The sequence below is a fragment of the Schistocerca piceifrons genome, chromosome 8 (assembly GCF_021461385.2).
Source record: "Schistocerca piceifrons isolate TAMUIC-IGC-003096 chromosome 8, iqSchPice1.1, whole genome shotgun sequence".
Taxonomy (NCBI): domain Eukaryota; kingdom Metazoa; phylum Arthropoda; class Insecta; order Orthoptera; family Acrididae; genus Schistocerca; species Schistocerca piceifrons.
The window spans coordinates 266,197,421-266,222,355 of NC_060145.1; the positions used below are offsets into that span (position 1 = coordinate 266,197,421).

Here is a 24,935-nt window from a genome sequence, read left to right on the forward strand (position 1 = left end):
CAACTACCCTCCCGACTTGGTACAGAAGCAAATAACCAGAGCCACTTCCTCATCCACTCACAAACCCAGAACCTCCCACAAAAGAAAGCTGTTATCAGGTTGTTGGTGTAATGGTTCAGGGATTCCGGACTGGAGCAGATTTGTTTGTCACGAAAACCTAGGCTGTAGGGAAGGGACCGTTTGATGTGAAATGGGTGGCAGCTGTCATAATGGAGGTACTGTTGCTTGTTGGTGGGTTTGATGTGGACGGACATGTGAAGCTGGCCATTGGACAGATGGAGGTCAACGTCAAGGAAAGTGGCATGGGATTTGGAGTAGGACCAGGTGAATCTGATGGAACCAAAGGAGTTGAGGTTGGAGAGGAAATTCTGGAGTTCTTCTTCACTGTGAGTCCAGATCATGAAGATGTCATTAATAAATCTGTACCAAACTTTGGGTTGGCAGGCCTGGGTAACCAACAAGGCTTCCTCTAAGCGACCCATGAATAGGTTGGCGTACGAGGGAGCCATCCTGGCACCCATGGCTGTTCCCTTTAATTGTTGGTATGTCTGGCCTTCAAAAGTGAAGAAGTTGTTTGTCAGGATGAAGCTGGCTAAGGTAATGAGGAAAGAGGTTTTAGGTAGGGTGGCATGTGATCGGCGTGAAAGGAAGTGCTCCATCGCAGCGAGGCCCTGGACGTGCGGAATATTTGTGTATAAGGAAGTGGCATCAATGGTTACAAGAATGGTTTCCGGGGGTAACAGATAACCTCTTTCCTCATTACCTTAGCCAGCTTCATCCTGACCCACAACTTCTTCACTTTTGAAGGCCAGACTTACCAACAATTAAAGGGAACAGCCATGGGTGCCAGGATGGCTCCCTCGTACGCCAACCTATTCATGGGTCGCTTAGAGGAAGCCTTCTTGGTTACCCAGGCCTGTCAACCCAGAGTTTGGTACAGATTTATTAATGACATCTTCATGATCTGGACTCACGGAGAACAACAGCTCCAGAATTTCCTCTCCAACCTCAACTCCTTTGGTTCCATCAGATTCACCTGGTCCTACTCCAAACCCCATGCCACTTTCCTTGACGTTGACCTCCATCTGTCCAATGGCCAGCTTCACACGTCAGTCCACGTCAAACCCACCAACAAGCAACAGTACCTCCATTATGACAGCTGCCACCCATTCCACATCAAACAGTCCCTTCCCTGCAGCCTAGGTCTTCGTGGCAAACGAATCTGCTCCAGTCCGGAATCCCTGAACCATTACACCAACAACCTGATAACACCTTTCGCATCCCGCAACTACCCTCCCGACCTGGTACAGAAGCAAATTTTAGAGCCACTTCCTCATCCCCTCAAACCCACAACCTCCCACAGAAGAACCACAAAAGTGCCCCACTTGTGGCAGGATACTTTCTGGGACTGGATCAGACTCTGAATGTGGCTCTCCAGCAGGGATACGACTTCCTCAAATCCTGCCCCGAAATGAGATCCATCCTTCATGAAATCCTCCCCACTCCACCAAGAGTGTCTTTCCGCCATCCACCTAACCTTCGTAACCTCTTAGTTCATCCCTATGAAATCCCCAAACCACCTTCCCTACCCTCTGGCTCCTACCCTTGTAACTGCCCCCGGTGTAAAACCTGTCCCATGCACCCTCTCACCACCACCTACTCCAGTCCTGTAACCCGGAGGGTGTACACGATCAAAGGCAGAGCCACGTGTGAAAGCACCCACGTGATTTACCAACTGACCTGCCTACACTGTGATGCATTCTGTGTGGGAATGACCAGCAACAAACTGTCCATTCGCATGAATGGACACAGGCAGACAGTGTTTGTTGGTAATGAGGATCACCCTGTGGCTAAACACGCCTTGGTGCACGGCCAGCACTTCTTGGCACAGTGTTACACTGTCCGGGTTATCTGGATATTTCCCACTAACACCAACCTATCCGAACTCCGGAGATGGGAACTTGCCCTTCAATATATCCTCTCTTCCTGTTATCCACCAGGCCTCAATCTCCGCTAATTTCAAGTTGCCGCCACTGATACCTCACCTGTCATTCAACAACATCTTTGCCTCTGCACTTCCGCCTCGACTAACATCTCTGCCCAAACTCTTTGCCTTTGAATATGTCTGCTTGTGTCTGTATATGTGTGGATGGATATGTGTGTGTGTGTGTGTGTGTGTGTGTGTGTGTGTGTGTGTGTGCGCGAGTGTATACCTGTCCTTTTTTCTCCCTAAGGTGAGTCTTTCCGCTCCAGGGATTGGAATGACTCCTTACCCTCTCCCTTAAAACCCACACCCTTTCGTCTTTCCCTCTCCTTCCCTCTTTCCTGACGAAGCAACCGTTGGTTGCGAAAGCTTGAATTTTGTGTGTATGTTTGTTTGTGTGTGTGTCTATAGACCTGCCAGTGCTTTCTTTTGGTAAGTCACATCATCTTTGTTTTTAGATATATTTTTCCCATGTGTAATGTTTCCCTCTTTATATATTCAACAAAATTTTCTACTTGTTGTAACAGTATTTTTATGTTTTAGTAATGTAGTCTTTAACGTATGAGCGCAATTTTAACTCAAGTGTCTGTTATTTACTTCAGTGGATTTAATACAGCTTGAAAATGCTAAGTTTTGCAAAGAAAGTATCTTTCTGTAGAATTTCCAGTTGTGAGTAGATAATGATATTTAAATTATCTTTACAGTGCAACCAATTGTTAACAATGTAATACTTGTGGCTGCTAGCTTGCGAACTATGTGGTTCTTAAACTTCCTGGCAGATTAAAATTGTGAGCCCGACCGAGACTCGAACTTGGGCACACAGTTTTAATCTGCCAGGAAGTTTCATATCAGTGCACACTCCGCTGCAGAGTGAAATTCTCATTCTGTATGTGGTTCTTGAGTTGGGTTCTCTGTGCTCTCTGTTTTGGAATGAGAGCTGTCTACCCTGAATCAATAGAAGTCCCAAGATTCCTGACTGCTTGCGTTTCATGTTTATTCATTGCCAACTATAGCAGTGAAACAGTACTGTGTTCAGCAGAAGTAGCATTGTTGAATCCAAAGTTTCTTAGCTGTGCTGCGAGTGGAGTATCTGTGGTAAAATAAATGTTAAAGCACTTCCTGGATCATACAAATATTTTCTATGAAAAAAAAGCTTACTGCCCACAGTGAGAATTGATGCTTTGTGTCCTTGGAGTCTTTCGCGACAGCATACATGAATAAAATGTTCTTGGTTTTCCAACCCGTCAATTCGAATAAAATCCTTGAGCTTTTGATGGCTGTCTCCGCTATCGTCGTCAGGAGTTCATGGACTGCTGGGGCTGCTACGGTTTCTCACTTATATAGGGATGATGACATCATCAGCAGCCAATCAGATCGACCCAATGTGGCGCTCGCGCGTGTATGCCGACTCGGGCAGCAATCGGAGCTATTGCCCGTGGCAGCACTGGTGACATCCCTTTGAGCACAAGCACCATATAAAACAAAGGGAGCTTGACAAGTCGGCTATAGCGGAGTATTGCCTAAAAAAACGGACATAAAATACAGTTCGAAAATACAAAAGTGTTGGCTCATGTGTCTACATATTGGGACTCTGTTATAAAGTAAGCAGCCGAGACTCATTTAAACAACAATAATTTCAACAGAGACCAGGGATACACACTCAGCAGGGCATGGGGGCGAGCGTTGGACATCGAAAGAAAGCAAAAACAGATGCGCGACGCGGGAACAGCAGTTTCAAACGCAGCACCTGCCCCTGGTGCCACCTGACGTCAGCGGTGCTGCCAGAGGCAATAGCTCCGGTAGCTGCCCGAGTCGACTCAGACGCGCGTGCCACATTGGGTCAATCTGATTGGCTGCTGATGATGTCATCATGCCTCTATAAGGGAGAAACCGTTGCAGCTCCGGCAGTCTGTGAACTCCTGATGTCGATGGCAGAGATGGCCATCGAAAACTCGAGGATTTTATTCGAATTGACGCAGCTGGAAAACCGAGAACGTTTTATTCACAATTGATGCTTGATATAAAATGTAAGTATAGTGCATGCAGTGGCTGAGGGAAGTGGGACCTGTTCTCCATGCACCACTTCTCTCCCCATCCCAAGCTGAGTCTAATGAAAAAGTCACTTATTTTCATCCTTTTGCACTCCCTCCAGCAGCAGTCAAGAAAAAGTGTACATACTGCATTCTAAGAGGATGTCAAATGTCATGGACTGTCACTAAACGTGAAATGGCAAGATTTCTGAATAACTGGTGAATTGATTCCCTTAATTTTGGGCCAGTATGAGATTCTGTTACATTTTCTAGAAAATAATTACTCTAATTTCTTGTAATAATGAAATGGAAATAGTCTTGTAAGTTTTACGTAAGTCATATTTTGAATGCAACAGTATGATAATCACATAAGGCTTCAGTGCTATCATTATATAGAAAAAAGAAAGAAAAACCTGTTATGTCATAGAGTGAACTGCACACATTACATACATAGTTGCTCATGTAGTTGACAAATGTGGTGTCCTTGCCAGTGTTAGCCATTAGTTCCTCACAACACCTGTCAATGCACCATGTGTGAGACATGTTCAGAAAGTAAGTGTATTGTGACATAATGAACTTTTTTAGGGTTGGCAACACTGAGTGGTAGAAGGGGATCTGCAGATTAGAGCGAGCATTGCAGGACCACAGTAGTATTTAAACACAAGTTGCAGTGCCCAGCTGTGTGGAAGATGTCAGTAAGAAATCCTGCCAAATGCAAGCCATTTGCTGTGATCTGCTCCCTACTTGCGAAAAGAATAACACTTATAAAAATTTTTTTGTGAATAAAAATGGTTCATGGAAAATGTGTCGTGAACAGAATGTGTGTTTAAGGGGTGTAGGGAGTTTAGCAGAGGCAGAAAAAATGTTCACGATACACAGAGGATTGGAAGACCTTCAATTCTTACTGACGAGTTGGTTCAAAAAATCGAGGAAACTATTTGTGAAGACTGCCAATTGACAATGGATGAAATTTCTGTGATGTTTCCACAATTCTTCAGAACTTTCTTATACCAGACACTCACAGAAATGGTGGTATACCAGAAACTGTGCAAGATGGGTCCCAAAACAGCTGACAGAGCAGCACAAGAAAAATCTGGTCAGTAGCACCCATGAAGTTTTTGAACGAGTTGAATTGGAAGATGGGGATTTTCTGAGCTCTGTTGTGACTGGAGATGAAATATGGGTGGCTCATTACATGCCTAAGACAAAAGACAATTGTCAGTTGTGTCACAACAATTCCCCGTTTGCTCAAAAATTATGAACAAAAAATAAATCATAGCCTCAGTGTTCTGTGACTGAAAGGTTTCATTTTGGTCGAATTTCTGCCTCAGGGGGAGACCATCAATGCACAACAATATTGAGAGACCCTTAAAAAAAACTCAAAAGGAGGGGAATGCTGACAAGTGTAATGTGCTTGGTATTAGACTTCACCCATCCTCAAAGAGCCTTACACACCAGGGCACTCTTGGACTCATTTGGTTGGAATGTTTTGAACCATGCCCCATGTTCTCCTGGCTTGGTGCCTTCAGATTATTATCTTTTCACCTCCCTGAAGGCACCCACAAGTGGAATTAAATTTTTAATCAGCGAGCAGGTGCAGAAAGATGTTCTGAAGGGGGAAAGGAGCTGGCGGTAGAGTTCTTTAAGGAGGGCATAAAGAAGCTTGTGCCATGGCTCACCATTGAACAGGATGGTGGTTATATGGAAAAATAATCAGCTAGTGTGTCAACAATATCCTGTACCTTATTTTCAAATACACATTTTTCTAAAAGAAATGTAAAAATCTAGTACACTTATTTTCTGAACATGCCTCGTATTGGTTCAGATGTACAAGGTAGACCAGAAGTCACGGTCCGAAAGTATTCAAATAACTTAACATGTAGTTTCGTGTGTTACGTGGATCTGGAAATATATTCTAGATATCGGTAGTACGACTGTCTTCTGGTAGAAGTCACTCAGATTGCAATAATGCAGGCAATAATTGTTATGCATCAAACTAAAACAATGCAGGTGTCATTCCACAAATATAACTCATGTGATTGTTTTGCTTTGCTTGTTGTTCTGGCAAATACTACGGCATGTGATCGTATTTTGTTTTGCTGTGAAGGTGATACTAGTGTATACATTTGTGTTATAATGGCAGATACAGGCAGATTTACAATTGAATACCATCTTCTTAGTGTATGGATGCATTAAAAGTAACAGACAGGTGAGACATATCGTGTAATTAAGGGAAACATTTTGTAATCATTTCAAGAAGAAAGCCCCAACAGAGGCTAATTTTCAAAAACTGGAAAGGCCCTTCTCAGCTTGGTCTGTGAGAGATGCACAACACAGAGGAAGAACCAAGAAATTTGACAACAATTGTGAAGTAACTGAACACTTAAATGCACCATTGCTTTGTTCACTAGCAAAATCAGCAAGGAAGCGGTCAGCAAAGATGGAACATTCCTAGAACATTTGTGCCATGTCTTTGGATGAAGAAAGGAGGTCACCACTTATTTTGACCCTGCAGCATAAATGAATTAAGTGGTCATGATAGTAATACCCAATGTGATTCGTGTGAACAGCTACTTACAGCTTTTCCAACATTAGCAACTCGCAGTAAGGTTGTGATGACAGATGAATCCTCTTTAAATCATAGCTCCTGGTCTTGAAATCTTTAGATCTGGGAAAAAAAGAGCTGTCATTGTTATGAAGAACGTAACCAACACTCTCCTCATGTTATGCTACGGACTGGTGTTACCCATGACCTTATCATCTGGCCATTTTTCTTTGACGGGTCTGTGATTTTTTTTGGGGGGGGGGGGGGCGCATTGTACCTCAATGTTATCTCGCTGACTATTACATGAACTTGATAAAGTTGGCCTGCTGAACAATGTTGTTATACAACAGGATGGTGCTCCTGGACACTACTGGACTCTTGTTAAAGACTGGTTGGACCACCAATTTCCATCATGGATTCACTGTGGCAAACCAGAAGTCCATACTAAAAAAGTACAATAATTGGCTGTGGTCCTTCTTAAAGGAAAAGAGTTCCGTAACTCATATGAGTTTTGTTGAAGAGCTGAAAGAAGAGATTACCCATATCCTGACAATGACCACTCCCGAAATGCTGCACCAGGGAAGCAGACACACATGGCAGTGAATCCAACTCTAAGAATGGTAGTCACTCCCACACCCTGCCCCTGCCCTCAGAATTAAATAAAATATTGCAGCACATGGGAAATTCTACAGTTTTTAGTTTATGGTGCTCTGGCTGTACCCTTGGCTGTTTTCTGGCACATGTTGTTTTATTAATTTTTCATGTTTTCAGCATAAGAAGTATGAGTACATTGGTAAGTTTTCCAGGCTAAAGAAATTCCTTCAAGATTATACACTCATTTAACTACTGTAGGCCAGTGGAGTGCATAATAATATGTTTTCTTGCAGTATGTTTTCATATGAAAACTTTGTTCACCACCACTTCACTACTCTATTAATTGAAATGGAAATTAGTGTTCCTAACCACCATTGGTGCTTCAGGTTTGATTGTTTTGGAAAATCTTGTTTCCACTCCCTCTATGCATCACCCTGTACTGCCCAGAATGTTCAGTTGATGATGAATTCTGACATTGTCTTTTTGTTTGTCTCCCAAAATTGCTAGCGAAAAGCTAGGGCACTATCCACTGATCTGCTGCACAGAATGGAAGTTGTTATGTAACAGAACAGTTGTTATTTGTTGTTGCCGTGTTGCAGAACCCCAGAATAATATAACTTTTGCATGATGTCCAGAATATGTAATCAGTGTTGTGTTTTGTGGTGTTTGCAATCTGAGTCACATGATTTTTTAAACATTTTAATCATTTGTGAGATAAGTGGGAGGCAGAACTTTCCTATTTTATTCATCACCACTGTATCACCGCCTACCCAGTACAACATTTTTTTTTCTTTCTTTTCGTTTGTAACTCAACATCTTGCTGTCCTGTTCAAGTGTGCTGGTGTCCACATGTAAACTGCCGTGTGAATGTCGTAATATTGTGTGTCATACTGCAGTTCCCAACCAGCTAGTAAATATGTTTCAGCAGATAACATAAGAAATTCATATATTTCATCCTTTATGGCTTTATCGTAAGTGTTTTGCAGTGATATATTAAAAATTAAAGGAATAAAGAAATCAAGACTCAAGCCTATGAAAAGATGAGCAATGAAGTTGGGTTTGGGGGGGAGCAAATAATGTATGAAATGGTGATTGAGTGGCAAACAAGAGGTAAAATTTGAATATGGTAACTACTTAATGGAGAAAACAATAGAAGATGAAAGAGAACCAGAGAAAACAGAAGTTATAATGCAAGTCTGTCACGAGAGTGATGTATGTTCTTGAAGCCATTGTCCATACTTGCTATTCTAATTTCTGGTAGCCAGAAACATTACACAGAACCATTCTGTCAGATTGTTATAACTGCAGTTAGTGTGTTAGAACAACACATGCTATCTTGTTCTGCAGTAATTGGAAAAAATATTGGGTAATGGTCACTTTGCAAGAAAGTGTGAGCGCTTGGAAATATTGCGAGAACTGCACATCAGAAAAATAAACTGCGTTAATATTGTAATAAAGAAAATATCATCTGGCATCATTACAGATGTTGAAATTGTTACTCACTGTATAGTCAAAATTTCAATTAACGTTTACTTTTGGGTCCTAGAGAGAGATTGTTCCATTTTTTTCTGTGGTGTCAGGATCCTAGTTACCTAGCAGATAGTGTACTTCCAGAACAGTCCACTGATATGAAATCAACATTATTGTTTTAACTTTAGATTTTCTGGTAAATGCTGTCTTGTTTTATTTATTTATTTTTCCATTTATACTCACCTCTTAGTGTCGGTTCTGTGTTTCATCTTTTCTCCAGGTACATTGAGGAACATGTTCAGAAAACTGGTGTGGCAATTGAAACACAAGGTTTTGTGATTGTTACAAGTGGCAGGAAACGAGAGACTCTCATGGTATGACGAAACACATTTCATTATTATTTATTGTTTACTTGCAGTGAGAGTGCTACACTGATTAGGAGATCTTAATTTATTTCAGTCATGTGCTCATTTACTTGCCTCAGTTCTTTTTTATAGTGAGAGTTACTGAATATAATCTTGTTTCAGACAATAAAAGTTATGGAAATAACAAATAATATTTATTGCAAATCCAAATTTTGGTCTCTGTGTGGCCATCTTCAGTCTAAAAGACACACAAAGAACCAGTTCCAGTGACATAATGTGCATGCCTTATCATATATACAGTTGTATAAGCTTTAAATGTAAGTCAGTTATAAAATACATACCAGTAAATGTAAGTTCAAATATGAAAACCACGTGTATATATACGCAACCCAAACTGGACTACTCATGTCAGAGATTGAGTTCACACTGAGGCTGCTGTTTACAGTTGCAATACAACTGGCTTCAGTGTACATCACACTGATCCACAGTGCCCTCATTACATGTGTGGTGTGTTGACAATATGTATAACTTTATTTTACAGTTCACTTTTTAAACATCCCAGCAGTCACTTTGATGGCTGTAACAACCTATTTATGATTACACTTGTTTGCATATGAGGACATAATTTCTGGGGACAAATATATTTCCCACATTATTACAGATTTAGTTGAAAGTTTGTTTGGTTGAATACCATACTGTGTAAGCTATAATGTATATTTATGTGAAACCTGTGAGAGAGAACTATTTAGCAGAAAGTTGTTGGGTTCATTTGACATACCACTGCTAGTATGAGAAGTTGAGATACCATTTTTGTCTGTTATAATCCCTTAAACTGTATGTGGAATTTAACACTGTTTTTAAGATACTTTGTTAAAATAGGTCTTTTGAACAAATTTTTCTGTAATTTTTAAATGATATTCAACTGTAAAGTATGCAGCAGTAACTGATGCCACTAATTAGTCCACTCAATTACCACCTGTATAACTGTAAAACATTGGTCACTATTTTTAGTTACAATCACTTTATTTGTTTTACGTACATAATTTTTTTGAAGTATAAAATAATAAATAAAATGATAAAACATACAAAGTATAGAATAAAGTAAATATGTATTGTCGATGTATCATGCATGTGAAGAGGCCACTGTTGGTTGGCATGATGTACACTGAAACAATCTGTGTTGTAACTGTAAACAATTGTGAACTTATCATGACATAAACAGTCTGTTGGGACTGTGTGTGTGATTAAGTGGTTTTAATGTTTTAACTTATATTTACTGGTGTGGACCAAAATTGGGAATTGCAATAAACATTATTTGCAAATAGTTGCTGTACTCTTTACTACTTGAAATAGATAGTCACTGGTCACATCTGTTTCATGTGGAATCAAAGCTTATAAAATCTTGTTTCAATGAAAATAATCATAAAATAAAAAAAGATAAAGATAAGATAAAATCTACTCATCAGGCAACGGCAGGGACACACACACACACACACACACACACACACACACACACACACACACACACACACAAAGGATTGAACTTTCGCAAGCTTTTGGAGCCAGTGGCTCCCCCTTCTGAAGAGTTGAAGGGAAAGGAAGAGGGGTGAAGGACTAGAGAGGTTTAGGGAAAGGGATACAGTTTAGAAAAGTCATCCAGAACCTTGGGTCAGGGGAACTTACTGTACGGAATGAGAAGGAAAGACTGAGTGCTGCGGACTGCATCGGGCGAGGTTTGAAAACTTAGAGCTTAAAGGTGGAAGACAGGGTAATGTGCAAGACAGAGATTGCTATTAAAACATTGTGCACGAATTAATAAGTGTAAGAAGCTAAGTGCATTGGACATAACATAGGTTGGAGGGGGCAGTGAAAAATAGATGGGAAAGACAATGAAAGATGTAGAAAACTAAAATGGAGTGAAGCAAGGAGTCGTGAGGATTTCAAATCTCAACTGGTGCAGTCCCCAACAATCAGTCTTTCCTTCTAATCCCACCCGATAAGTCTCACCTGACCCAGGGTTTTGAGTGACTTTTCTAAACAGTTTCCCTTTCCCTAAACCTCTCCAGTCCTTGTCCTTCACTCCTCTTCCTTCCCCTTCAACTCTTCCACCAGAAGAAGGACCCAGTGTCTCCAGAAGCTTGTGAAAATTCGATCCTTTTATGTGTGTGTTCCCCTGCAGCCACTTGGTGAGTTCTTTTTTATCCATCCATTTATATTATTAAATCTTGTAACATTTAGACAGTGTTATAAACAAAATGAAAATGCTCAGATTGATCATTTCCATGCGTTAATAGTGATTCCACCCCTCTTCTGTTCAAAGTTATATAAATTTTATATATTTTTTTCACTTCATGAATTTTCTGCTGCTCTGTAGTACAGAACAATTCACTTCTGTTTCAGGGTAATGCTACTCTGCATTTGTACCCACATTTCAAACCATTGCAACATATACCAGGTAAGAGTCAGTATTACTACTACTACTGCTATTACTACTACATTGTCAGTCTAATGTGTAAATACTGGAAAGTCAGGATGGAATGACAACAATATTATGAAAAGGATAAATTGCTACTTATCAAGTACAGGTGGTGTTGAGTTTCAGACAGGTGCATTAAAGAAATTACTAAACATTTAAGCTTCTGGACAAAAATTCCATCTTCTAAAACAGCACACACACACACACACACACACACACACACACACACATGCGTGCGCACACACACACACACACACACACACACACACACAAAAAGCACAATTCACAGTAGCCATTTATGTGTGCGAGTTGAGCTTGCATGCGGAGTACACGCATGTTCGTTCTATTTCAGGAAGAGGACCTTATGTCTGAAAGCTTAAGTGTTTATCAGTTGTTTTATTGTGCCTTTCTGGAATGTAATGCCTCCTGTATGTGGTGAGTAGCGATCTTTCGTTTTCATAATAGTAATGTGTAAATACAGAATATGTAACAGGTGCAGATCCCAGAATCAAGAAAGACAGGGCAGCAAAGTTAAATTATAGTATTGATATTTCAAGGTAATGTCTGAATATTGGTTATTTATAATAGATTAAATGCCTTCATTTATAAGAGTCTATTTGTAAGATTAGCTTCAGTTGAGAATAGGATCCGGTTAAAATGTTGCTATAATAGTCATTATATTGTATGATCAAGTACAGTTGATAGTTTCGTGTCAGGAGTTTTTCAGTATTTGAAAGTCCATGTTCTGTGCAGTCATTAGGTTAAGGGAAGCTTAACAGAACTGAAGCCGTGAAGAGGAGTTGTAAGTCATGTCTGATGTCTGTATCAGTAATAGCGGTCAGTTAAGAGTCAGAGCTGGAGACTTCATCCGGCACATAGTTTTCGTCCATCGGGATGTTTGACATTGATATGATACTAAAGCAAACATTCTAAGAGCCCAGTTATTCTTCGTAATTCTCTTCCTTGATGATGGTTACCTCAAATCTCTGTCTTAACACAAATGAGCGAAAGAGCAGTCATGGCAGTAACCATTTTCCATTGCCTCATTTGTAATAGAACAGCATATTTAATTGTGAACTATTTGAGACAGAATGTTCTCAGAAAGCTATTGTGGTGGTAAATAATTTGAGTGTAAAGGGGACCACTCACTGAATAGCAGCAGCATTGAGCCATCAACAGGCACACCCAAAGAGAAAGAAACTTTCTGGCTTGCAGAAAAAATTATTCGTCAAGCTTGAGTACAAATACATAAACAAAACACACGCATGAGCACAAACACCTGCGCCTCTACATTGTGCCATCTGCAGACACAATGCCAGTATTGCATTTTGGCAGTTGGACTAGGATGAGGTGGTTAAGAGGGAGAGGAAGAGAGGTAAGGGATTGGCAGCTAGCAGTTCGGAGGGAAACAGCAAGTTTACTGGCTAGGAATGTGGGAGGGAGGGCTTGTAGGTATGTGATACATGGGTATCGGAACCAATGAGCACAGCACACAATGGACTTGTGGAAGCATGGTTTGGGAGTGGTTGACAGGACACAGAAAGGGGGGAAACTGTTGGATAAGGGTGAAGGGCCAGTTTGTTAGCGGAGGTTGATGCCAGGAGGATTACAAGAGTGAAGGATGTGGTGTAAGGGTATCTCTCATTTGCATAGTTCAGAAAAACTGGTGCAGCAGGGAAAGATCCAGATGGCCTGCATTGTGAAGCCTCCATTAAACTTCAGCATGTTGTGTTCAGTTGCACGTCGTGCCAATGGATGGCCAACATTATTCTTGGCCCTGTTTGGCTGTGGCCATTTATTCTAATGGACAGCAGGTTGATTGTCATACTGACATAAAAGACTCTGCAGTGCTTTCAGCAGAGCTGGTAGATGATATGACTGCTTCCACAAATGGTCTCGTCTCTGATGGGAGAGGATAAGCCTGTGACAGGACTGGAGTAAGAAGTGCTTAGTAGGCGGATTGGGCAGGTCTTGCACCTGGATCTGCCACCAGGATGCAATCCAAGTGGAAACGGAGTGGGAGTAGCTTATGGTTGGTCCAGGATATTGTGTAGGTCTGGCGAGCAATAGAATACCTCTTCAGAAGGGGAGGGAATCGTCTTGTGTAATATGCTGATAGATATTGTAGCTGGTTCTTGGGGTTGGTGAGAGGGTTGGAGATGTGTGAGGTATGGCACAGGATATCTTGAGTTCTGTCACAGGCTTATCATATCCCATTAGAGGCACGGTCACTTGTGAAAGCATCGATGTCATCTACCAACTCTGCTACAGTCACTGCACAGCTTGTTATGTCAGTATGACAACCAATCAACTGTCCATCAAAATAAAAGGCCACCACCAAACTATGTCCAAGAACAAAATTGACCATCCAGTGGCACAACGTGTAACTGAGCACAGAATGGTAGAGTACAATGTCTTATTTGTGATATAGGCCTCCTGGATAATTCCCCACTGCATGAGCTTTTCTGAACTACACTGATGAGAGTTATCCTTTGCAACACATCCTGTGCTCCCATCGCCATCCTCGCACCAATCTCCTCTAACCCACTGTTCTCACACCATCCAACTAACAATGTCCCCTTTCTCTGTCCTGTCACCCATGTCTCACATGTCTAGCTCAAGTATCTGCCGTCCCTCTCTCCTGCATTCCTAGCCAGCAAACCTGCTGCTCCCCCCCCCCCTCCTCCTCCTCCTCCCCCCCCCCCCCCCTCCACATCCCTGAATGCTAGCTATCGATCCCACATGACACAACTACCTCTTCTCGTCCTGGTTCAGCTGCTGGAATGCAATCCCAGTGTTGTGTGCCCAGTCTGCACAATGCAGGGGTGCAGGCAGGTGTGTGTATGTTGGGCGATTGTATTTTTACTCTAGCTTGACAAAAGATTTATTCTGACAGGTAGCCAGTTTTCTTTCTCTTTTGTGTGTGTGCCTGTTGACAACTTGACGCTTCTGCAATTTGGTGAGTGGTCTCTTAAATTGTTTACATTCTGCCAGATCTTTTCTTACTACATTTTGATATTAAATAGTTCATGAGGTTCAGTACAACACATGGTTTCCCAGACACACTGTTTTCTATAGTGGCTTTCATTTACCTTCTACAGGATGAATAAATGAATCATCTCTGTGATTACATAAGGCATCATGAAGAAACATCAGCAGATACTTTCATTTATTGAAGACAATGTGTTGCGTTGGAATATCTCCTGGGAGCTTCCTCCTAGATGCTGCCAGAATGCTAGGTGAGCAAGCCAGCAATTATTTCTCTGGCTTCTTGGTGTCTCTTATCAGAGAGAGACTTAAATCATACTTCTTTTGTACCCAGTTATCCAAGTGGCAACAGACAACCTACTATGTCAGATGGGGATTGGGGAGTGGTGAGGGGGGGGGGGGGGGGGGAGTCATGACCCTCCCACCACTACACACACAAAAAATTGCATTTATATTTCTACATACTTCAGTTTTCAAATTTTAGCCAAATTCCACAGAATAAAGTAGCAGAAAAGTTGGGGGCCTTGAAAATGGTAGAGAATTAAAGAAAATAAAAACCTATGATTAACATAGGATACTTTTCAATTGTGCATCTGAGAGCAAGTGCACTTTATCAGACTTGTGACCAATCAGTGGTTGACCATCCATATTGCCTTCAGCAAACGCATTGTGGTTTCTGAGTTGGCAGGTAGAACTGACAAATCACAGGATTTGAGTAATGGAATACAGAAAGCGAAAGACCCCGCCACTAAGAGAATAATAACGGGAAGAGTTATCTTTCATTAGCAGGGAACAGCACTTCTCCCATTCATATGTTTGAATAGCCATAGTTTACAGACTTGCGTTCAGTCATATCATTAAGTGAAATTGGTGATGGTGCATCTACACTTTAGTTTTCTTGTGTGTAGATTATGACATTATGAAAGTAGTGAGTCTCTTGCTGTTATTGTTCTTAAATCAGTTGCATTGAACAAGCACTTCTCAAATTTTAACTTATACTACAGTAATGTACTAAGCACTCATGTAAACAAATTGTAATTATTATACTAAAGTATTTTATTGTTACTATTATGAAAATCATTGGCACATTAAAGCTTGGATGACTGCAAGTAATATTTTGTTATATTTGATGGCTGGGAAAAAGGGGTAGGGCGCCGCAGTTTTGGTGGGCATGTACAAAGAATATACACTACACACTGAACAACAAGGAAAAAAACTTGAAGGTATGCACCTTTGACTATATGTACTGAGCATCCCCGGTTGAAACAAATGATTGTCCAGTGATTGTGAATGTTATTGTTTTCTTTGAAATTTCTGAGGCTTTCCCTGAACTTCTTGATTCATTGCTTGTTGGTGCTCATTTGAGATCTTCTGCTAATGGCGTTTTGTGAGTTTCCCTCTTCATTTATTTATTTATTTATTTTGCAAGTACAAGTGGCCGTCATTGTCAAAGAATCGCCCTCCATTATTAGTGGCAGAATGGAGTCGAACTGGTGGCTGCAGATTATATGCACTTACTACACCAACATCTGAGGGCATTTTATCTGATAATTACGTCTGTAGTGTTTCATTTGTTACCTGCAACAGTCATACACAACAGTGAAGAACCCATGCCCTGTTTATTTCCTCTTTCTTGTTAAAACTAGTATCTTGCTTGTGAATTTTGGTGGCTCCTATGAACAAATGAGCATAGCAGTTTTCTTCCACTGTGGTGATAACATGTGTATCAGTTAATTCTATTTTGTGGTGAATCTGAAACAGTCCATGCTCCACCACAACCAATTCCTCCAACTGCCTCAACCTGCGATGCCATTTATGTTTGATGGTCCAGGTACTGATGGATAAGTGATAATTCCAATGTAGACTTTTCCTCATCTTTACACTGTGTTTTTCTGATATACTGTCTGTCACTCTGGAGATGTGTGGCAGAAAGGCTACACCCAACATTTCTTCTTCTGGCATGTCTCTTTGTTGGGTGTTAAAGTTCATGATATTTTTTATATCTTAGTACAATGGTTCGAATCTGTGTCTAGTCACTCTGATTTAGGTTTTCTGTAATTTCCTTAAATCACTTAAGGAAATTGCTGGGATGGTTGCTTTGAAAGGGCAAGGCTGATTTTCTTCCTCATCCTTTCGTAATCCAAGCTTGCACTCCATCTCTAATGACCTCATTGTCAACTAGACATTAAATACTAATCTCTTTTCTTATTTCTTATATCCCTGATGGGGTACCCTTTGTTTCTCATAATCTGTTGCAGGTGTTAAATCTTGTATCTGTCCCAGGTGATGGATCTAGCACTGAGATGCTGTGGTTCACATTTACAGGATGACACAGTTAAACGGGAACATTTCCACAATCCAATAAAACTAGAAGTGATGAAGGAAAGAAATTGCATTCATAGAAACTGAAACCTTACAACTTTGCCGCTTACGAAACATTGATGGCATTTATCCATCTTTTTTTTTTTTTTTAGTTATGTCCTTTAGATGGCATCCCCCTTTACAAATACATTTGTGAAATATGCTGTTGAGATTTTTCATTGACTGCTGCAACATCTCAACCCGGATACTGTGAATTGCATCCTGAATTCTCTGTTGTAACTCATCCAGGGTTCTTGGTTGAGTCATGTAGTCTTTGCTCTTGAGGTAGTCCCACAAGAAAAAAATCCCAAATGGATAAATCTGGCGATCTAGGAGGCCAGGGAATGTTACCAAATCGTGGGCTCACACAGTAGCCAAACAATCCTGACACATATAGCATTTATTGCCGTGCAATCTGTGATGTCACTCCATCCTGTTGAAACTAGTATTCTTGAATGTTTGGAAAGTTGTTCAATGCAGGTGTAACGAAAGTTCGTAACATCTCCACGTAACGATTGGTATTGATAGTGATTGTGTTTCCCCGTTCATTTGCAAAAAAATACGGTCCGATAATCACTTGTGATGAAACAGCACATCATACTGTCACTTTACTAGCGTGTAAAGGGCACTCATGAACGTCATTAGGCTTTGTGTTTGCCTAGTAATGGTAGTTCTGTTTATTCACATAACCTGTGAGATGAAAAATGTGCCTCATCTGACACCACAACTTGGTTAGAAATTCTTTGTCATTGTTTATTTTTGTTATAATTTGTTGACAGAATCCTAATCATAACCGGTAATCATTGTCCTTCAATTGTTGCAACATATGCAGTTTGTACAGATGAAATTTTAAATCAAAATGAAGAATTCTGCAAGCACTCTCCTGGGACATTCCAATCACTGCAGCTTGCTTACAAATTGAATGCCGTGGGCTCCATAAGACAGACTCGTGTACAGCATCAATGTTCACTGGAGAACGCACACTTCTTGGTCGTCCTGTTGGTTTCTTCTTGAGGTTATATCCAGTCTCTTCAAAGTCATTAATCCAACATTTTATCGTGTGTTTCGACGGAAAGGTATCATGATGTCTTAAACTATAAAAACATCGACATTCCATCTGCGCTGCTACCAAATTACCATTGTTTTTATAAAGCATTTTTATGGCTAACGAACACTATTGTCCATTCCACTGATCCATTATTACTGAAGAAGCGGACTGTTGACTCGCTAACTGCCATGATCCCGCAGTGCTGCCACCTGCCCATGGCTGCCACTCCTCATTTCAAACATTCCTGTTATTCTGTGTCACCCTGTACCTCACACGAGCATTACAAGTGTGTTAATCAATCCATGTACACAGTGTCCAGTATAAACTGCAATCTAGGTCTTACTATTCCTTGTAAGAAGTATATCCTTTCTCACCTCCAAAGCACTTTTAATGCTTTCATGGCGATTGTTCATATGTTTTAGGCACTTACTGAGCCTTTCCTCACCATGGCTCCCACGATGGTGAGATTCATCCGGAAACGCGTTAAATCTTGGAGTGTTTTGCGTGTCACTGAGAGTGAGCAGTGCTGAAGGTCAGCAGTTGTGGATAACAGATTCCTGTAAATGGCAAAGAATGGTACTCGTACATATCAATAAACACACTGTGTACACATGGGACATGAAATGTCTGCTGGGATGATGTTTCACTTTTTACTACTACATTCTTGTGGCTGTAAGGATATTTGTCTGCAGAATGTTTGGAAAAGAGCCCCTACAGTGTCTTTGTGACAAGTTATATCTCTGCATACAGACATGTAACAAATAACTTGGGGAATTTGCAACTGCATGCCTCCCCCCCCGCCCCCCTTTCCCCTCCTGAGGTGCTCTTTAATAAACAGCCAGTCAAACTTTTATGTCCGTGCAGTGCAACTATATGTGTGTGGTTTATTGCTTTATCACTGGCAGTCTGCTCAAATACTGAGACACACTATACTGCTGACTTGACATTCCTCAAAACATGCATAATTATTCCTCCCCACTTATTGTGTGGCACTTGTCTAGTATTTTTTGTGGTAATAACAGTTAAATAGTGAAAATTTGTTCCTTGCTAACAATTTAATTTAACTAAAATCATAAAGGTTTATCTGATGACAACTGAGAAAGCCATATTTAGTCTTTCCTTGTTCTTTTCACTTTGTCTTAGGTTCTTTCCAAGAATGGAATTGTTCAGTTGTCAGTGTACTTGACTTAATACTGTTTTAAACAGGAAATGTGTGGGTGCTTATTAATCATTTAGATCATCAAAAAGTGTAATTATCTACCTACTAATATTTTATTTAGATACTATTTGAGGTGATACTGGAGTGAACTGCACAGCCAGACTATCACTTCTGCTGATCACTAAGAGCATTGTACTCAGATTGGAAGTAGCGGTGAATCAATGTTGGTTCTAATTTTGAAAGTAGTGAAAGAACATCCAGAGGTGTAGGAATTCTCCTAGCTACTGACAAACAAATAAATATTGTTGATTTTATAGACATAGTTGAAAAGTCACTCAGTAGCAGAATTGTTCTTTAAAGCTGAACACCAAATTTTTGGTTCTTTGTCAGTAAATCCATTTCCTAGATTGTCTTCATTAAGCTTTGGGCATATGTATTCCTTATCCTTTCGATGTTGAGGAGGATAGTACCGACAGCAGAAATAATCGTCTTCAGGTTTCTGTGCAAGTAACTAAATGTACTCCTCAATCTTTCCACCTGCACCACATCAGGGCACAATGCCATCACCACCACCAAGCACACACTTTGCCTAATCATGCTGTACATCTTTTCATCAGTTATCTTGTATGATTGCCTCCTCCCCTGCACACTCCTTTTTCTGCGTGAAATCATATTGAATCTTTTTATAGATTTCCGAGGTTGTATTGATTGACAATATCATAGACAATACTGTGCGTGCAGTCTTCAGAAAATGCAGCAGTTTTATCTGTGTTGTCCGGGCAAAATCAGTTTACCCCCATAGTTGTTTATATTTGTTTTATTAAATTTTAATGTTTAAATGGGGAGTCTGTACGTCATAAACATCATGATTTTCACTTCCTAATATATTTCGGTTTTTCTTCTCCTTCATTAAGAGTGTTGATACTGTTTTCTGCTTACTTGCATTAAGTTTTTCCTCTTTCCAGACTTATACGCTAATGTGTCTGCTTCAGTACATTGTACTTTATCGAACTGTTTGTGGACTGATCTGGAAAATTGATTTTCTATTCTTGAAGGCAATGTTTGGCATTCTTCAGACTCTCTTTCTTTTCAGTTAACTGATGCACTAAAATTGACCATTATACATGGTTTATTCATATATGAGAGTAGCTCTCAGCTGCCTTCCCCGTTGAGGCATTGCTATCAGCAGTTTTATCACTTCCTGTTGCAGCCACACGCTTCCAGGATGTGGCTTCCTGCAGATGGATGTTATAGCAGCAGGTTGCCCCATCAGTACAGTCCTATGAACTACTCAGTATATGTTGCAGTGTTGTTTCAATGCCAAGGTGTAATGCACTGCAGTCACAGATTTAGTACACTCACAACTGATGTGTAAATACTAAATTTGTGTTCTGCCATGCATTCCTCTTTCATGTAATTTATTTTTCGTTGTTTCATTGTTCCAGTATTTAATTTTGTAGCTTTCAGTCTTCCATATGATTATTTCTTTGACATTTGTTTTGCACTGTGGAAGGAATGGCTGGGGCAGCAAAAAATAAAATAATTTTGTTTTTCATATATTTTGAAATAATTTAGTGTCTTTATAGGAGTCTTTTAGTTGTTTTTGGAGTGGTTAATAATCTGTAACAAAAAACATCACAGCTCATTTTCTGTTAAGTCAGTATCACATTATTCTTGATTTGTACTCAAGTGCTTTTCGCTGTACTTGTTCCCCAAACTGATTCTGTAAGCATTCAGTTAAGTTTTGTGTATGCAGTCCAAAAAGTAACAGGACAAGTAGCTTCCATTCAACTCACTCTCTTGTAGAAAGGTGTATTTTAGCTTTATCCATGAAGGCAGCACTTTACATCTAGGTGTAGGTACTGCAATAAGCAAGATGCACTATTTTGGCCATCTGTGTATGTAAAAGCTTGCTTAACTTCTTGGGCGGAGCTTTCCACAAGTTACGAAAGAACCAACGGTCTTTCACTTCCTGCTTCTAATCACATTTCCTGTGGCCAGTTGGTTGTTATTATATATAGCTTTACAACTCAGTGAGAGGGCTCTTATTGTGTCAGGCAATGGCAAAGGAAGGCTTATCAGTGTATCAGGTGAGTCCATTATATCATTAATAAATTATACCCATACAGTCAGGAATGTTGTAAATTTTCATCTGTGTTTTTTATTATGTGATTGTGCTGTAGGTTTTAGAAGCTGGGTGAATGTCCTTTTGCATCTCTGTAGAAGTCACATTTTGTAACTATATGTCAAGTGCAAAATACCATTTGTGATCTTTCAAGTGTTGTATTTTTTTAGGTTTGGTACTGCTTTTTCATTGTTTTAATCAAACTGAAGATTCAGAGTTGATTTTCATTGTATCATTCAATGACTGCATTTCACAGGACTGATATTATGGAATCTGGTGAAGAAAATTATGGAAGAACTGGCTAAAAGAATGAAGCTTTAGTCTCGGCAGCAGTGCGGCTCATCTCTGGGCACCTTGTATAATGATTAATCACTAGCTGCCTAGAGAAGGGCATCACTGACTGAGGCTTTAGTCAACGTGCAGAGTAAAAGTAGTTTTATATTGTTGGATCTATTGCTACACAAAATCATCATTGTTACAATTTCATCCTGCTGTGACTTTAACTGCAGTGTTTTCATGTTTCAAGAACACCTCTCTCTTACATTTTTCATGTTTGGATATTACATTTGAATGATAACCATGTTTTGTTATCAAAGTTGTTTAGAAATTGTGCAGCTTTTGTTGTTTCATGTGTGCTTTTCTGTTAAGGTCGTTTATTCACAAAAAATATAATAATATCAAATATTTAATGAAGACAGTAATTGTGAAGTATTGTAGTGAGAACTCAAATTCAATGTCTTATTCTTCTTCTTTTATTTTTATTGCTTTGGATCTTTAAAAAAATGTTTTATTCATTACCCAGGTGTTGTGGACTTCTTATCCACGGAGATATCAACTTCAAAGCAGAAAAAATTTAGCCTTGTCACTTTTGTGGACACTCCGGGTCTTGTGGATGGTGGGATGGAGTACCCATTTGATGTTAATGAAGCTGTATTGTGGCTAGGTAAGAAAGAAGAGCTGTAAGATTTTTCAGTTGTCTACCTGTCTCTTTCATCACATTGGAAATGACACACTTAACACACACATTTTAACACAAATGGCGCAATTAATAATTTGTGAGTGCCACATTTAATATTGACAATTTTATGCAAAGGATAGATTGCTACTCACCATATAGCGGAGATGGTGTGTCACAGATAGGGACAATAGAAAGACTTAAACAAATAACCTTTCAATTAAAAAGGCCCACTCACACAAATGCAACTCACTACATTTCTAGCTGGCTATAGCAGTGTGTGTGTGTGTGTGTGTGTGTGTGTGTGTGTGTCTAATTATGATGAAGATCTTTTTGGCCAAAAGCTTACTTGTTTGAAAGTTGTTTTGTTGTGCCTGTCTTTGACTCAACACCTCTGCTATATTGCTAGTAGCAGTCTATCCTTTTCATAATATTGGCATTCTAAGAGACCATCAAGCCTTTTGATAACAGAGACAGTCCCACTGAGTGCAGTGTCATTGTTCTATTCAGATGTAGAATGGCAGGGCAGGGTACACCAAAGTAATTGTTGTAGTGTGGATAAATTACATATTAGAGCCACAGAGAGATGTTACACAATTTCATGTAAAGAAAAGAGAGAATGTGTGATACATCTACACTGTAGTCTACAGTAGAGAATAAAATGTACTGGATGTCCCACATAGTGTGTCATAAAGTGTCTTTTCTTTGACATTTATGAAGATGATATCAGATTTACTTTTATAATGTGTAGCTGTAATTAGTCAAAACAAAGCTGCTCATTAGATGTTTTATGCAATGCACAAAATCAAAAACTTCATTTTGGTTTCCATTCTGAACAATATTTTGTCCAAACTTTCATTTCATGCGTCTGATTAACACAAAAACCTCAAATTAATCCATTGTGATATTCAGATCAAGTATATTTCATGACAGCAAAAGGAGAACAACTGTCAGCTCTTCTGACAGAGTGTGGCTACTGTGATACACATCACTGACTTGAAGTTCCACTTTGTTTTTGTCAGATGGTATTGTGAAGACAGCAGTGACACAGCTGGAGACACTGATTCTAATTTTTTGTCTTTTGCTCTTACTGTCAATAAATATTCCTTAACTAAATGTCACACTGGGCTGTTTTGAAGTTTCTCTGTTAAGTGGCAATATGAAATTATCTGTATCTGTTCATACTGAGAACCAATATAATGTTTTCTGTTCCATGGGCACCATATGAACAGATTTTCAGTCAACCTACCATATGCAACATTAGAGAAAATACTCCTGACAGCTCTTCAGGATCGCTACCTGGCATATTGAAACCCGTATGTCCCATCATACTGATCATAAAATCAAAATACTTTGTACAACTGAGAATGTGAATGTGGCACTAGACTTTATAAAAGGTTAACAAGATCACTTATGATGATGTCAAATGGATATACCTTGATAAACAGTTTAATTCTGAAAGTTGAACACTAATTAATGTCAAACAGTTGCAGATAAAATATTCTGTCCAGATATTTATTGTTCCATCTACTGTGGGAACAATGTTGAATGGACAAAATAGAAACTTGTGTCTTAAGAAACTGACTGACGTGCATAAAATTCATATTTCTTCAACAAACTTTTAATTTGGTGCATGATGGTAGTTTACCAACAGTGAATTTCAGTGGCTAATAAGGCACAATGTCCTATATGATAGTTTGTAGAGGAGGTGAGTATTTTTAATATTTCTGAAGATGAATGGTGACTTGTAAGTAGCCGTAAAAAAAGTTAAAGTTTTGACCCTGTCAAAAACTGGTGTAGTAACAATAGTAAATAATTTTCTTGAAAGAAATAAAAAAACTACACTATATTCTTACCCTTTCCCTGAGAGCTGGAGGGGGGGGGGGGTTACGACCCCCCCCCCCCCCCCCCCATGCCCACTGCCCCTGGGTATGGGCACATTTGTTGATAAATTAGATAGCAGTTGCATGTATTAGTTGAAGGTCATGAAACTGATCACAGATTTTGCAGTGAAGTTTTTATTCTGATCAGAATTAAGTTTTCAAATAACCCTATTACACCAGCTATCAGAAATTAGGGAAGAGTAACAGAAATGTGAGCAACTTGAGGAAGAGGGAATAGGGTGAAAGAAATTGGCATTATCATCATCTTCGTCAGTTTTCTGCTGTGTTAGCAAGTCCTGTGTGTCTTTATTTCTGGCAGTCTGTCGCTTTGTTCTTAGTGCTGCTGTCCAGCACGTCATCCAGGATCTGGAACCTTTTCCTCCCTCACCTCCTCTTCCCTTCCGCATATCCTTCTAAAACAGTTTTTATAAGCACTCCTACTCTTCTCAGTACTTCTTCATTTTTCATCTTATCCATTTTCCTACCTATCCATTTTTCTTACCTTCAGTCACATTCACATCTGAAATGACTCCAACCTTACTCTACTCTTTTACCACTATACAGGACACTCCATACAAAAATGCTTTGTTAATTTTTCCTAAAATCTTTTTCCATGTTGCTGCAGTAAACTCATTTTTATTATAAAATACCTCTTTCATCATTGTTATCCTAATTGTAATTTCTGTGATGCAACTCCAGTCAGTTTCTAGTCTCCTTCTAAGGATTCAAAGCTTTGCATTTGTTCTAATGTCATGATCAGCATTATTTCTATCTTTTATTTCCTCCTTGTGCAATTACTTTTGTTTTATTTGTACTGAATTTCTTTCCATAGCTCTTTCGTTTAGCTTTAATGACATCCATGATTTTCTGCCACACAATTTCATCCATTGCTAGAAGAACCTTTTTGCCTGCAAACCTCAAACCTAATACTGACAATATTATTAAAAAGACA

The 24,935-nt window shown here is 39.6% G+C and overlaps 1 protein-coding gene across 2 annotated transcripts in view; it reads left to right on the forward strand.

The window, feature by feature from the left end:
• Positions 1–24,935, forward strand: part of LOC124711124 — a 71,086-nt gene that overhangs the window by 22,141 nt on the left and 24,010 nt on the right. For both annotated transcript variants that reach the window (XM_047241010.1, XM_047241009.1), the window contains exons 3-5: positions 8,904–8,997; positions 11,389–11,443; positions 21,948–22,088. In XM_047241010.1, the coding sequence (XP_047096966.1) occupies positions 8,904–8,997; positions 11,389–11,443; positions 21,948–22,088 (290 nt within the window). The remainder of the gene's footprint in view (positions 1–8,903; positions 8,998–11,388; positions 11,444–21,947; positions 22,089–24,935) is intronic.